Genomic DNA, 16387 nt, shown 5'->3' on the forward strand with positions numbered 1-16387 from the left:
CCCCCCAGTAGATGTCAGAATAAAGAATTAAAAACACACAAAATAAGTATAATACTTTAAACAATAGTATTAATGATGTTGTATACACCTGACATGTTGACTGGTAAGACATTGTCGATTAAACCAATGTCAAACTGTTTCTCCATTGGTTCATAGCAGGTGACGGATTGCTTTGTGTTTGGATGTAACACGAGCTTGTCATCAACATCCGGGTTTCCTGAATTAATTTATGTAAGGTTGTCATCACCTTTTCAAATACCCAAAGTGGTACATTTGTTTGAAGAAATGTGATATTTTGCAGGACGAAATATACCCGTGATTAATGCAAAGGAAAGAGATTAACATTTTTGCCAAAATAAACCTTTAATCTCGTGGCATTTGACTTGTTTATGCTCATACAACATGTAGGCGTTTCATATGAAAAAAATAACTGTTTTATGCAACTATTAAAACTTACGAAATATGTTTTGCCATAAAATCTCAGGACATTTTCATTTTTTCCCACGGGACACTACTGTCCAGAGGGACAGGTGGTAACACTAAAGTACAAAATTTAAACCAGCTAATGATGTAACAACGCTAGTTAATTATATATCTTGTTCATGGTTTGGTGGAGTACGCATTTCCTCTTCCTTCTTTCATATCATCCTTTTTTCTATAAAAGAAGAAAAAAAATAGGAATTTCGCTTTCATTTCAAACGTGTGTGTGTATATATATATATATATATATATATATATATTTATGTATGTATAAATATATATATGTATGTATATATATATATATATATATATATATATATATATAAAGCAGGTTAATAATACCGGTAACAGCAAAAAGTAAAAAAACAAACAAACAAAAAAACCCGTAAGTTTGTTGTGTTAATAATGTCAGTTTATTAACTACCATAAGAAAGTATCCGCAAGTTTAAATAACACGCATTTCAGATTCAGACGGAAATTACGTAACAGGAAACAAAACACATGTTCACGAAGTAGTGAACAGAATATCACGGGATTTCAACAGTTTGTTCTTGTTTCGTCTTCATTTTAGTGAATATTTTAGACAAAAATAGATAATACTAAAAATATTGACGCCGAAAAGGTGATATTACAAATACGTTCTTTTAACAGGGGTTTATGCTCTTTAACTTGTGGAAGTGTGTTAAGTTTACAGTAATAGTTTGTTGCATTTCTTGCTGGGATTTCCTATATGCTTGTCATGGAGATAAATTTGTCCATGTTATACTTGTGATTATCTCCCTATGCTATCCTAGTGTATTGTAATGTATTATATACATCACTCACTATATACTAACCCCAATCAATGTGGCTTGTATTATTATTATTATTATTATAACACTTGCAGTGTTTTCTGTTTAAGAGCATAAAACACGGGGCAAGGAGAAGATTATTTTTCTTGCAACACACAAGTGCCCAATTAAGCATATTTTATGTACACTAATTATAAATAATAATAAACCGGAAGTATCCGAACCACTGCACCGGAAGTATATAAATCCAAAGCCTGCGTACTTAAAGATTTCGAAATTTCCACGCCTTTAAATACCGGAAGAAATTGGGAAAGAACCGGAATTTGGTCTAAAATCATTGGAGGAGTCTTTTTTAGCCAATCCGAAAATGGGCGGGGTTATTACTTGGTCATACGATCTTTGTGAAACGATATGGATCATGTATATTTATAGCGCCGCTGTTAAGGTGTTTGGGACGATTCCAGATTTTAAAATTCAAAATATTTTGTTTATGTTTGACTTGTGCCGATAGTATGTCTTTAAACCGTGCATTAGATACATAGTTAAATGCAAAGGTATATCTATTGATCCCATCCCCCTCCAAAAGCTGCAGTTATTCATTTGAAGAAATCTCTCAGCAACCAGTGAGGTTACATTGATCTTTTTCAGCAAATTTTGATTACTCGTGTAAGAATGGTTGTATGCAATGTAGTAACTGAGCACCACCGCTAGACGTCATTTATGGTGCAAGCGTATCATCATTGTTGATCAAAGCAGGTTTTGCAGTCGTGATTACATTGCGTCGTACTTATCTTTGACTGTAAAAGAATTTGCCTTGTATTCCCAGATTCTCTTGCAGTTAATTTTTGTTTACAGTTGAATTGTCAGTTGGAAATTATTATCATCAGCTTTTAAAATGAATAATCAGCAACAGTTTGTTGTAAAAAGTGATAATCGGAATTCTGATGCATCCACTTGGTAAGTTTATTAAACTGGGCTGTTCTTTGTGACTGGGGCATTTATAGGGCACAATATTTGGAGACAGTGCCAAATTCTGTGTTTACTGATCTTTGACTTTATGGTGGTTGAGTTGATGGCTTTGATGCTGATGTTTAGTAAAGAATGGTTTTAATATTTATGCATTTGTTTTGTAAACATATATTTTTATATTATGACCATAGTCTTATTTCAGAAATGTGATAATTTTTTTTAGAAACTGTGGTAAGTGAAGTAGCAGATTGCTGATTTCCCATATTAAACACAGGTTTGGGTGTCTTGATTAGTTGACAGCCTCTCAAAACATGATTGACATTACATGCTCATGTATTGCTACTTTGGTGATTGTCTAGATTAGAATACAGTAGAGTGTGCAGTAGCAAGCCCCCCCCCAGGTGTGATGTGGGTGGACATTGTACTTATAATTTTATTATTTTAAGCTGTTCTTAATGAGATGAGCGAGATTAAAAATATAAGAGTATTGTGTTCTTAATGAGATGAGACAGATTAAAAGGATAGCATATTGTCGGGGGGGGGGGGGGGGTTTGTCCTGCACCCCGCACTCCATGGGACCACCAGGTAGTGAAAATGTGTATAGCAGGGGGCAGTAGCCCTCTTGCTGGATGTGTGTAGTCTTTCACTCTCATTAAGCCAGTAATGCCAAATATTAGAGTTTCACACCTTCTTCAACTGTTTAGTCTTCACAGAATAAAAATAATGTTTAAAAACAACCACCACGCTTAACAGACAGCCGCATCAGAATGTCAGTTAAGTTGGCGCCACCCACACCCGTGCGAACAACGATAGTGTATTCTAATATAAACAGTCGCCACTACTTTCAGTAGTGTTGCATAGAAGTCATATTCTCAAATCCAGATTTGCTTTTTGATTTCTTGAAAGCAATAATATTTATGGGGAAGTAATTGTTTGTAACCTACTTCATGATAATGAACACCTTTTTAATAAGGAATAACTGAAAAATACTAAACACTCTAATTCTAGTTTACAATAGTGCCAAATATTTTAACATTCTTGAGATGCATATTGGGTGACTATTAATAAAGTACTCAAAGTAGATATCAAATAAGTAAGTCACTTTGGTATGGTAAATTTGTGTTTAAATCTATATACCCACCTCTAGAGCAAACTTAAACTGCATGTCAAGCAGAGCAGCACCCTCACCGCCTTCATGATAATCCTAGATAATTGGAGGGGCAGGCTCAAATTTTTCCCTTTTCTGTCTTGCACTGCCCTTCTTGAGGCTATGGGAAACTTTTGAATTTGGGTTATCATCTAGGCTTATAATGTTCTGCAGAATGGTTACCTAGTACTTGCCCATGAAAATTTGAACCTGTGGTGTTATGAAAACTTTCTAGAATCAGGCTACAGTTATGAATGGATTTGTACATTAAATATATTAAAATTTAGTTGGTTATAAGTAGTAAAAGATATTTGCAATAGGGAGAAACGGAGGGGCTCACTTGTAGTTAAGAAATGTGGACAAAATGTGTTAAATTCCTTGTATGTAGAATTAAGACACACTTCTTGAATATTGAGAAATAAAAAGGAATATTTGTATGTAATGTATTTGTGTATGTACATATGTAGGTGTGTGTATATATGTGTGTGTGTGTGTATATGTATATATATATATATATATATATATGCGTGTGTGTTATATTGTAAGTATAATATATCGAGAATTAATTGGAAATTATTTGAAAATAATTTGTAGTTACGTCTAGTTGTTAGCAGCATACAGCATTTATTTTGGCATTGTAAAGAGAAACAAGATAGGGAAGTTTAATTGCAAAAAATCAAGAGAATCTGTAGCCATTATGTCTAGTTTTCCTGCAAAATATATTGATATTAGCAAAAGTAACATTAGCAAAATATAGTCAGCTAATCAAGTATCCTAGTAATGTCATGGCTGCAGATTTACTGTATGGTAAAGTAATTTTTTTAACTTAATATACCAGATCAGTTTCTCTGGGTTTGTGTAAAAGACAGGTGACAAACTCTTCCATAGTTTGTTACTGTAAACAAGGGAATTGGCACCACTAAGGTGATTTTTGAGTTTCATGGTGGATTTGAGGATGATGATGTCTGCTTATAGTTCTTGATGGCATCTGTGGATATCCCCTAAGAATGATAAGATTATGTAAGGGATTATGGTCAGACTTCAGATTAGTATATGACAGATGTCTGAATTTCAGCCAGCTGAATATCCAGAGAAAAAGGTACATAGGCAGCTTTGTTTGTGTGTGTCGGCTTTTCCCGGTTAGGGGTCGCCACATCGGAACTCTGGTCCACTAATGATTGGCAGTTGATTTTTACGTACCGGCTTGCCAGGCCTGACGCACAACCTTCAACGAAGGTACGCCCATTCACGCATGTCTCCACTCAGCTGAGAATCAAACTGGACAGCGTCTTACTGTGAGGCGACATGGTCTGTAAAATAGGTTGATATTACCAAAAAATTCAAGTGACTTCATAGTTGTTGGTTAGTTGTGTGAGAAGATAATTTTTTAAACTTGTTCTTGACCAGTTTCTCTGGGATCTGTGTGTAGACAGGTGATAGACTATTTTATGATTTACAGAGAACTGACACCAACAAAATTATATTTGGGCTTTCAGATGTGTGATACCTCCTAAGAGTGCTGGATTTGCATTAGGATTATGGTCAAACACAAGAATAGAAGATATTCGCATTTAAGCCATTCTAAAATCTTAAGAAAGAGGAGCAAAGGTGGGTTCTGAAATTATGGCCTGCAACAAGTGAAACAACTTGATTGTAGCATTTGTTTAGCTTACTGTAACCTGAAGATTAAGTGTTTTGGCCAAATGTAGTAGTTTATAGAGATGAAATGTATATTAGCAGCATGTAGATGAACCTGTGACAAGAATTCCTGGTCTTTGGGCATTTGTCCCAATTTTTGTTTAGTTTTTGGTTACAACAAAAGGTAATTATCACATTTATTGTTAGAGAACTTAAGAGTTTGGTGGAGTTGGCCTCTATGGCTGCAGATTGGTTGTGTGAAAGTGGTCTTAAAGAGTCACATGATTGATTTGTACTGCCAGGTATATGACTTTTCTTAACAAGTAATGTTATTTTTTGACTTGTTTCCTGAAAAGCTTCTGAGTTGAACTGTTTTTGAGTATTGCTATTAGGGAAACTGATCTGTTCCTTCATTGTCGAACTGTGTATGGAAAGATTTAACTGTAGCTTAAAAAGTTACTGTGGTCTACAGAAAAAAATATTAGTACCATGGATAATGCCTTGTGGTGGTGCAAGAACAGAAGGCAGTTAGGAAGAGAAGCTATTGCTGTACAGCTTTACCTTTATGATGACTGCCAAAACACAAAAAATAGTTTTGAATAACCCATATGTAGTGAGGTGGTCAAATAGCAGTTTGTGTTTGATAGTATAAAAATATTTTTAACTCCTTCTCCTCATGTGTGAGGAGTCTTGCCTGATGGCTCCACTTCTTGTCTACATTTGGCCCATTTGCTCGTTAATGGCAGGAGCTGACTGTCCTTCTGTTGGCAAAGAACCATACATCCTAGCTGCTTCTGCCAGGGGAAACTGTCTTGTCTTATCTAATTTTCCAAGTGGTGAGAGCTGTACGGCAGGGTGCACATCAGCTTGCTGATCCCTCAAAGTGTCAAACTACTAGACTAGCGGTAGACTTGCTGTGTTTGCTTGTCCAGAGGAGGAGGTGTGCATGGTCTGTCACACACTGGTTAACTGATGAAGCTCTAGAACTTTTTGGATTATGGGCATGCTATAACTGAGCTAAAAGTATGCTTGCCTGCTGGCTACTTGTTATAACAAACTTTATTTTACTTTACATTACTTCTGGCCTTTCACTGTCTTTGCATAATTTAGCTTGTGGTATACTGATTAAAAATATCTCTGTCAGCTGGGCTTTCATTTTTTATGACATCTAAATTTGATTAACTTAATGAATAAGTGCTGTCATATGAAGACATGGCATTAATGTTTAACAGTACAAGTCACATATTTTAACAGTGGAATAGTTAGTGATTTGGTCATGATCATAGGTGCATTGTGGCATTTAGTGAGTTAAGAGAGAGAATGCAGCTGTGTTGCTGTAATTTGGTATCTGTTTGGGTCTTTTTTTCCATAATTGTTTTACTAAGCCATGGCCCAAATAAATCTACATTAAAGTGTATGGATGAACTTCACACTTTCATGACCATCATTTCACTGAGGTTGATGATTGTAGGAAAAGCTGTGGTAGAGCTTTTCCACAAGCAAAAGGAGCTGCCAGACACCTTTCATAATGCTTTGGAAATGTTTGGCATTTTGTACACTACCTTTGAAATGTAAAGAATTTTTGATGAAAAAATCATGTTAGCACTTTTAAACTTCCACTTGTCTCTGTCAAGGAACATATCAGTCTAGCTTGGAAATTTGTAGCCAGAAATCAGAGGAGAATGAGCAAAAGTGTCTACTATTAGTGCATTAGTCAAAACTTTAACCTGTTTTAACAATAAAAATAATAATAATAATAAAAAAAGACCCCAAAGACCACTCAATTTTAGTAGAAAATCTTCATTCCTTTATTTAGGGACAGATGAACTCTGCTGTATACAATGTAACATTTTTCAAAGCAAGTGCTGTTATGTTTGTACAAGTCTAGCTGAAAAGAGACAGGCAGAGAGGGGGGTGCATGGACTTTCTGATTGGAGGGCTGAGGGGGCTTGACCAGGGTTGTGCCTTTCTCTGCCTGTTGATTTAGATGCTGAATGGCCATCTTAGAGGGGACTAGAGACCATATATCTCCTCCTTGCTCTGTGTATTAGTATTGAAATGTAATATGATTCAGAAGAGAACACTCCAGAGGAAAAGTGGAGTGAAAAAAATACAGTAAGAAATCTAATATACTCTTAACTGGTAAACCTAATTAAAAAGTCCAGTATGCTCTATTCTTCTGTTTGTCTTTTTAACATATCTATTTAGACAAGAAAACAGGTTTGTTCTCTAAATGTAAGTAGTGTTTGTTAGCAACTAGGCACAATTTTTTGAAAATACTGACTGCTTTTATAGCAGGATGGGTGAGTGTGAGGAAAAAGCCACACCTTTGAAGGACCAGATGGCTCCTACAAAACAAATTAACAACATTTATATTTAAAAAAAAATAAAGTTAGCCAAGTTATGTTAGGGCTACGTAAAAATCTCTCTCTCTCTTATTTTTGTCATTTTGTTTTACAGATGATTTTTGTTAGTATAAAACTGGGTTTGTCGTATAACTTTAAAACATGTTGATTACTAAGCACACATTACTTTTGAAAACTTACTCCACTTTTACGGGAGGGTGGTTGTGTGATACTTGTCATGCCATGTTATATTTGGCTATCAGCTGATACTTGGTGATGGTCACTGAGTAGAAGTGGCTTATGGTGATACATACTGCAGCATAGCTTAGGACAGGAGGACAAATGGGGCTGGCAGGAGGGTAGAACCTGTGTCTGCCTCTACACCTAGGTGTGAGAGTGGGAGAGGGTGGCTGAGGTGAGCAAGAGGCAGAACTTGTCCATGCCTCAGCATTATTCAAGTCAACAGACATGCCAATGTCCAAATAGTTAACACAAGATTGTTTATTATTCAGTGAGGTGGTGTTACATTTGCTGTCAGTAGAGACACGTGATTGATTTGCACATAGAATGATTGGCTTAAAGAGATGCTTAAAGCAGTGTAGCTCAGGGATGGATAGTGGGTGGCTGTTTATACAGGAAGACTTGAGTCTGTGTCTCTATACCATTGTGTGAGAGAAGGCAGGTGTTGTGGTTGGTTGGGAAAGCAGACCTTGTCCATGGTTCTAAACCATACAGTTTAACAAAGACCTAGTATTGGGAGCTGTTTTGTTTCTCTAGTGTTTTGCAGGAGTGTTCATGTTATTTCTAAGTTTAATTTTTCCTAAGTTTTTTGGGTTTCTAATAGCATGACAGGAAGGGCTCCCATTCCTAAATCAGGGTACAGTCAGAGTTCACAAAATTAGAATTTTTCCGTCTTTGATTTTAGCCAGGAGTGTTTTTCTCAGCACCTGGAATGCACATATGACTTTCCTCCTTATGTAATTCATTTAATGTTACATGTATAGGTAGCATCTTTAAATAATGACATTAAATTCCATTTTATTAGCTCTTTTGCTCCTACTAATACTGAAATTGTCTGTGCATCTTTCTTACATATTGCTATTATTTCTGCTTGAAATCCTGGTATTTTATGACTTTGTCTCTCTCTGTAGGTATGATGCAGTAATCACTGGGTGTGATAATTATCAGTGCCGCTTTGTCTATTTTTTTTTGCTTCTGTAACTCTTGGCAGTGGGTTATCCTGTGTGATATAAACTTCATCATTCTCTATAGTGCTTTGTGTTTCCTGTTTCCAGTGCTTCTCCGCTACTTCTGTATTGTAGTGTTTGCACAATCCCCAATGCAGCAGTCTTGGCACATTATTGTGCCTTGAGCATATCATACCTTGTAACAAGATGTGCAACTGTTTCCTGTTCTGTTTTATTGAACCTACATTTGTCTGTTTCTGCCATTTTTTATGTAGACTTTGTAAACATTTAGCCTAGTATCTACCTATGAACCTATAGCAGAGTTCCTCATTAGCAGTGTTCGCAAAAAATCTTGATGAGTGGATGGAAAATAGGAAATTAACCACAGGAATCACTTCTGTGGTTCTGCTCAACAGGGGCACAGGAAATTAACTTTCTTAGGTGGCAAAAGCCAGGGAACCTTGTTGGCTAGGCTTAATTAGGCCCTTTGGCCGATAGCCTAGTACCTACCTATGAACATAGCTTACGGTCTTGGGCTGTCATTATTAGCATTTTGTTGTTTGGTTTCAGTTCACCTCTCTTTAGCCATTCTTGCATGAAATTTTGGTCAACATTAGGTTGTTCCAGAAGATGTGTATACTTCCTTCTATATTTGTGGACTTTTTTTTTCTGGTCCTTCTCTTTATATTATTTCTTTTTCTTTATTTTTGCAGTTTCAGTTGCTGTTTTGATGTTTGTCTTTCTCTGGTTTGATTTCCACTCTCCTTTGTTTTGAAATGCTTCGGCTGACTAAGCAAACGCATTATCTTAGACTTTTTCTCTTCAATGCTGCTTTAAAACTTTCATTATGATTGGATCTGATAAGATCAGGAAATATGTATGCAGTCCCCTGATCGCAGATTTAGACATGTCCATTTTGAGGAGGCCCATACGTCCTTCACAGCGAGGGATGCATAAATTTGGTATGCAGTGTTTTTTTTGTTTGATAAGCATTAACCTTTTTTTTGTTTTCTTATCTGACTGATTGATTCAGTGTTTTTTCAGGCCAGTCAGTCACACCAATATTTTAAGAACAAGAACAAAAAAATGTATTTGCAGCTTGGACTTGTACTCGTAGATATCAAGGTGTTTTTCAGTATTAACTTTATAGTCTTCTGAATGTATTTTTCAGTATTGACTTTATAGTTTTCTGATGTATTCTTTACTTATTTGTTCACGTTTTATTGCCAACCCTTCAGCTATTCTTAAATATTTATAAATTTCCTCCTGCTTTATATCACATTCTTGTCTTGAGTTGATATTTTCTTGGTGATGCAACATTCCTTTTATAAACATTGCTCTTCCATATTTGTCTAAACCAAATGTCATTCTTACATCATCTGAGAAAGTTTTAAAGATTTATAGTCATGTTTTCAGATCTTTTTCCTCTTCTTATGAAATGCTCGATTTTAAAGCATCCACAAAACGTAGATGAGATTTTTAAAACAAGGTTTAATCGTGTGTATTAAGTAAGCAGCTTAATAAGGGAAGACAAAGTAGCAGTGGTGATGAAGAATCACCCTGGAGTATCCCTGTTTGAAAAATGTCCCTGGTATACAGATTTGCCCTGTGTTATGGCCAGCTGCAGAGTGGTCACTCTTTCATAGTTACAATGTAATTGAACACTGTAGGGTGTATTTTGTACATCTGCAGGCAATCCATTATCCCATTAATGTGGGATGCTGTCAAAGGCTTTTTTGTGCTCTATCCTTGCTATATATTTTTTCTTCCTCTCTTTAAAACTCTCGGTTATGACTTTGTATAATAACAGATGCTCCTTTTTTTCTGTCAATACTTTCTTTTATTATCTTTGTGCTGTGTTTCAATTATTTTATTTCTTAGATGGCTATAAACTATCTAGCAATTCCAGTATATGATTTATATATTGTCTGAAGGCAAGTTGTTGAGCTTGCAGGTTCACTCATAAGGAGGAATATTATTTTTGCTGCTGTTAACCAGGTTTGTGTCTGTTCGGGATGTGCATATAAGCAGTTCCTACTCTGGGCTAAATCTTTATGTAAAAATGTTAACACCTGTAGCGAGAAGTTAGGTACTCCATTTGAATTTCAGTTTTTCCATTTAGGAGCTTTTCTTAATTGTGTTACAGTTTCTCTGGCTGCTAATTTAATCCCATTTCATATCATCTACATTAGAGTCCCTTATTATTCATTTTAATTCTTCTGTCCATTTAACCTTTTTTTGTTCAACTGAGTCTTCATAAAAGCTTGTATGCTGTTGTAGCAATTTCTTCTGTTTTTGTGGTGCTTCTTTTCCTTTTGTTTCAGAATTCTCTATAAAACCTCTTTGTGTCATCAATAAATTGCTTGTTTTGCACTTTTTCTTAATATTTGTCTGCCTACCGTCAACATTTTCTGCTTGTGTTGATATTTTTTAGTTTATTATTGGAAATGGTGCATGATAAATCCCGGTCTGTTTTGATACCGTGTCTTGCTTTTACCACATGTAGCAGTCTTAGGATTTTTTAACAGTTACGTTTCATGTCTTAATTGCTTTATAGCTTCTTGTACTAATTGCTTCCATGGTAGCATTCTGTTTCTTTTTTTTTTGCTTTTATTATTCAACTTTTGTTTTGTAATAAGAATTTCTCTATCAGTTTAACTGCACAGTAGTATCCCTCCATCCACAACCCCTTTTTTCCCAGTTTCAGTGACAATCATCTAGAGCCAAGTTTCACACTGCACAGTAGTATGTCTTGATTATTTCTGCTATATCATATGAATTTCTCTTAGCAGTCCAGACTGTTTATGCTGAGGAAATTGTATGCGCAGTTTATCTTTGTGATAAAGTTACAAAGGCTAATCATTGTTGGATACAAAGGTTCTTATCTTTCTTCTAACACTCAGCAGATTTTTTGACTTTGACCTTTTCCATCTTAGAATGCTCATTCCTTTGAGGATAGAGAGAAAATATTGTTAAAAAAAGTCAGCTGCTGAACCCCGGTCTCTTTTATACAGTTGAGTCTAACTGGTAACTTTAGAGAACATGATGAACTCTAAAACATTGAAATGTTTGGTACAGCTAGCTAGAAAGTAGTCGTGATTTAAAATATAGCTAAGGATATTTCCAGAACCATAGCAGATATTTAAAAAATTCTCAGGGTGTGTTTTATGAAATGTTCATAACTGCAGAATATATTTTGAAGATTTCTAGAAAATACTTCATTTATTGATGGAGAACTGCTCCTGTAACATTTGTTTTCTTGAATGCAACTGAGAATAAATAATATATGTGTATAATTTTTACCATGGAAGGGACAGTGAAAAGTGATTAATGCGCACACACACAGTGCAGTTCTCTACAAAGTAAAGTCCCATCAGTGGTAGTTAAGAGGCTTCTGTGTATTTATGTAGTGATGCTAGATTACAGAATATTATATCTATACACTAGGGTTTTGACAAACTTAAAATGAAGCCATATTCAGGTTTATTATACAGAAAACGTCCCCTGTTTGCGATTGCACTGTCATATTCAGGTTTATTATACAGAAAACGTTCCCTGTTTGCGATTGCAGATTTATCAGGGGAGTTGCAGATGTAGGGGTGTCTGTTCTTCTATCTCTGTTATTGCATCCTTCCTATTCACACATTGAAAGTTGTGTATTGATCATTTTGTAAATGCAGGTTTTGTTTTGATAGATTTTTATTGAAATAGTTATTGTCTGTTATATCTTCAAAAACATATAGTCAAAGGATTCTCCCTCAGTAGAAATAGAGAATTTAAATGTAATGTTTTGACTCTGCATAGGAATTCTAGGCATCAGAGCAGAGATGTTCATAAACCTCAGATTTTATAACTAACATAACATGCAGTCTTAACAAGAATTTCTTTTAATATCACATTTGTTATTGTTCCCCTGTTGTACTAGAAAGCATTTTGTACAGTTTTGAAGTTGCTTTGAAATAGCTGATGTTATTTCTGCACATAAGTTTCTCATGTTGCAATATCTAAAAGATTTGGTTTTGATGGTTATCAGGTAATACACCTGACTACGGATTAATTTGAGAGTGCTCCTTAATTCTCAGAGTTTGCCTTGTAAGTGTGTGACTGGCTGTACTTGTTGAAGAGTCATAGATATATTTCAGGTTGCACTGCGGATTCTTGACATAGGGCATAGGAGGAGTATTTTGCATAATGTTTTAGAACTTGCTTCCTGAAACTAGCTGGACTAAGCCGTGGCCCATTTCTAGCATGACTTAACAGTCACAGCAGTGTGCACGCCAATCTGGACAGGACATTTAGATTCCAGAAGGCTCTAGCATGTAACATTTTGACTAGCAACCGCAGTTGGGTACTTCTCTTGTGGGGGAGGTGGGTAAATGATCCTCGCATCGTAGCATTCCTAAATTACTAAGTAAGTTAAACTAAATTACTAAGTGAGTTAAAACGTGTAACTACCTCTTTTTAGGGCAAAGTAATAACTCAAGCTAAGCGTAGAGGTCTGTGCAGCACACCTTCTCCATTTTTCAAGGTTTCATAAATAGAGTAGCTGTTTGTATAGATTACTGAGAAAGTATATACAGAATTTAAAAGCTATTTGGGGGAGTAGAAAATATTAAATCGTCACACAAACGATATAGACAGTTGTTCACAGTAGTCAGGCATACAAGAATAAAGCTATGTAGATGTTATCCAACATAGTAAATTGTTAATACTTGGAGAAGTGGTAAATCTCAGATTTTTTCATCTTAAATTAGTTTCAAGAATCCCCTACTCTTCTAACTTGTTTATTTAAATATTTATTTATTTTACATTTGTTTACTGGGGAAGTCCGACTGGGCCAGAAGCCCATTTTCAGCCGAGGCCTGGGGAGAAAAGCTCCACAGCAATATAAGAAAAATACAATAATTAGATAGTACAGTATTATGCATACAGTGGATATAAAAAGTGTACACACCCCTGTTAAAATGCCAGGTTTTTGTGATATAAAAAAAAACGAGATCACAATAAATCCTTTCAAAACTTTTCCAACCTTTAATGTGACCTATAACCTGTACAATTCAATTGGAAAACAAACAGATCTGTTAGGGGAAAAAATAAAAAACGTACAATAACCTGGTTGCATAAGTGTGCACACCCTTAAACTAATACTTTTCTGTAATTAAATCAAAAGGTGCTTCAACAGTCAGTCTTCTTGGGTAGGAGTCTATCAGTATGGCACAGCTTGACTTGGCAATATTTGCCGACTCTTCTGTGCAAAAGTGCTCCCAATCTGTCAGATTGTGGGGGGCATGCCTTGTGCACAGCCCTCTTCAGTTCACCCCACAGATTTTCTACTGGATTTAGGTCTGGACTCTGGCTGGGCCATTCCAAAACTTTAATTTTCTTCTGGTGAAGCCATTCTTTTGTTGATTTGGATGTATGCTTGGGTTCATTGTCGTGTTGAAAGGTGACATTCCTCTTGATCTTCATCTTTCTAGCAGATGCCTGAAGGGTTTGGGCCAGAAGTGACTGGTGTTTGGAACTGTTTGTAATTCCCTCCACCTTGACTAAAGCACCAGTTCCAGCTGAAGAAAAGCAACCCCAAAGCATGATACTGCCACCACCATGCCTCACCATGGGGGTGGTGTTCTTTTAGTGATGCAAAGTGTTGTTTTTGCACCAAACGTACCTTTTTTGGAATTGTGGCCTAAAAGTTCAACCTTGGTCTCATCAGACCTTAACACATTTTCCCACATGCTTTTGGGAGACGATGTATTGTTTTGGAAACTTTAGCTAGGCCTGGATGTTTTCCTGTGTAAGAAAAGGCTTCCGTCTTGCAACCCTGCCCCATAGACCAGACATATGGAGAATATGAGAGATTGTTGTCACATGTAGTACACAACCAGTACTTGCCAGAAATTCCTGCGGCTCCTTCAGTGTTGCTGTAGGTCTCTTGGCAGCCTCCCCTGACCAGTTTTCATTTTGTCTTTTCATCAAGTTTGGGGAGACGTCCATTTCTTTTCAACATCACTGTTGTCCCATATTTTCTCTTCTTTTTGATGACTTCTTCATTGTCTTCCATGGTATATCCAGTGCTGTGGAATTTTTTTTATACCCTTCTCCTGACTGATACCTCTCAACAATGAGATCCATTTGATACTTTGTAAGCTCTCTGCAAACCATGGCTTTTGCTGTAGCAGGCAACTGAGTTGATGTCAGGAAAATCCTACTAGGACAGCTGAACTTTATTTGGGGTTAACCAGACTCTCTTTAATTGATGACAGGTGTGTACCCAAGGAGACTGAATGCTGTAATTAAAGCAAAAGGTGCTTCAACAAAGTATTAGTTTAAGGGTGTGCACACTTACGCAACCAGCTTATTGTACATTTTTTTATTTTTTATATTTTTTCCCCAAACAGATTTGCTTGTTTTTCAATTGAATTGTACAGGTTATAGGTTACGTTAAAGGTGGGAAAAGTTTTGAAATGATTTATTGTGGTTTCATACCACATCACAAAAACCTGGCATTTTAACAGGGTTGTGTACACTTTTTATATCCACTGTTTAGTAAGATGCAGAATACACATCATCCAGTTAGTCTATACAAAGTAGTAGTCAGTACTGTTTTCTAGTAGATACAAGTTCAAAAAAGAAAATCACACAAGCATTTCAGTAAAGATCACTGCGAGAGTAATACAGTTAGTACTGTGCACATATTAAATAATAGTTGTGTACAAATGAGATTTCCTTTATGTTTATTATGAGCAGTAGTAACACCGAGGAGAGGGAGAAATGAAGTAAGGAGTGGGCAGTATGGTGAGAGAGTTATATATATCTTATCAGTCAGGTTTGGCACAGGAGCAATGCCAGTTTTTGGATAGATGTTCAAATAGTAGTTGCTTGAAATTGGTAGATTCAGGTGTGTTTGTGAGGGTGTGGGGTAAAGAGTTCCATAATATAGCTATTTGATTTGAGAATAGGACTTCACCTTGAATGTTGTTAACTTTCTTTGTCTGCAGATCTTAGACTTCGTGGGCATGAGTAGGGAACAACAAGTTCCTTGAGGGATGGGCAATTGTAAAGATGGAAGATGATATTGTATGTGAATTTAAGTTGGTAGAGATGGAGAAGGTTAGTTAGGTCGAGCCAATTTAATTTATGTAGAGCAATGCAGTAGTGGGTTTGGTGGGGGAGGCTGGCTGCGAAGCAGACTATTTTTGTCGTAACAAGTTTTCAGTTTGATTAAATCTGATTTTTTTAAGTTGGTAAAGAGGGGGAAAGCATAAAGGAGTATAGAGAGGAGCAATATTCTGGATATGGCTAGTCTGGTATTGTCATTGAGGAATGGCTTGCTTCTCTACAGTTAGCCAAGTTCAACGTGAACTTTCTTAATTGTGATGGCTATGTGTCGGTCAAGTTTGAGTTTGTTGTCGAAAGTTACGCCGAGGAGTTTTGTATACTCAACTGGTTGGATGACTGTGTTGTTTGTTGAGAGAATGGTGAAAGGAGGGGTGGCAGGTGATTATTTGCTGCTGGTAAATCGCATTAACTGCATCTTTTTGGGGTTGAGGATTTGTTATGATTTACTCAAGGTATGTTTTGATATCATTAAAAGCTTGTTGGGCTACTATTTCGAGGTCTGGTAGGTATCTACTGAGCAGATTAAAGTTGAATTGCCCACATACTGTACTACTTTAGCATGTGTTGTGGATGAGGCTAGAGCATTAGAGAAGATGGTGAAAAGAAAGGAGCCCTAGTATGGATCCTTGGGGGACTCTGACTGAGACAGGCAGAAGTGGTGAGAGTTCAGATTTCCATTGTACTGCTTGTTGTCTGTCAGAAAGATAGCTT

At 36.2% G+C, this 16387-nt stretch overlaps 1 protein-coding gene across 3 annotated transcripts in view; it reads left to right on the forward strand.

Annotated features, from left to right (window-relative positions):
• Window positions 1-1015: 1015 nt before the first annotated feature.
• LOC122806319 (ligand-dependent nuclear receptor-interacting factor 1-like) overlaps window positions 1016-16387 on the forward strand; it is a 345063-nt gene continuing 329691 nt past the window's right edge. The window contains exon 1 of one of the 3 annotated variants that reach the window (XM_044076637.1): window positions 1016-1102. Coding sequence is in view for 1 of the 3 variants with exons in the window: in XM_044076635.1 (XP_043932570.1) it covers window positions 2167-2228 (62 nt within the window). In the remaining 2 variants the exon portion in view is untranslated. Of the gene's footprint in view, window positions 1103-1578; window positions 2229-16387 lie in introns of those variants that run through there. The other 2 variants (XM_044076635.1, XM_044076636.1) reach the window with 2 other exon arrangements.

The sequence above is a fragment of the Protopterus annectens genome, chromosome 7.part0 (assembly GCF_019279795.1).
Source record: "Protopterus annectens isolate FY-2018-M chromosome 7.part0, PAN1.0, whole genome shotgun sequence".
In the NCBI taxonomy this organism is placed as follows: Eukaryota; Metazoa; Chordata; order Ceratodontiformes; family Protopteridae; genus Protopterus; species Protopterus annectens.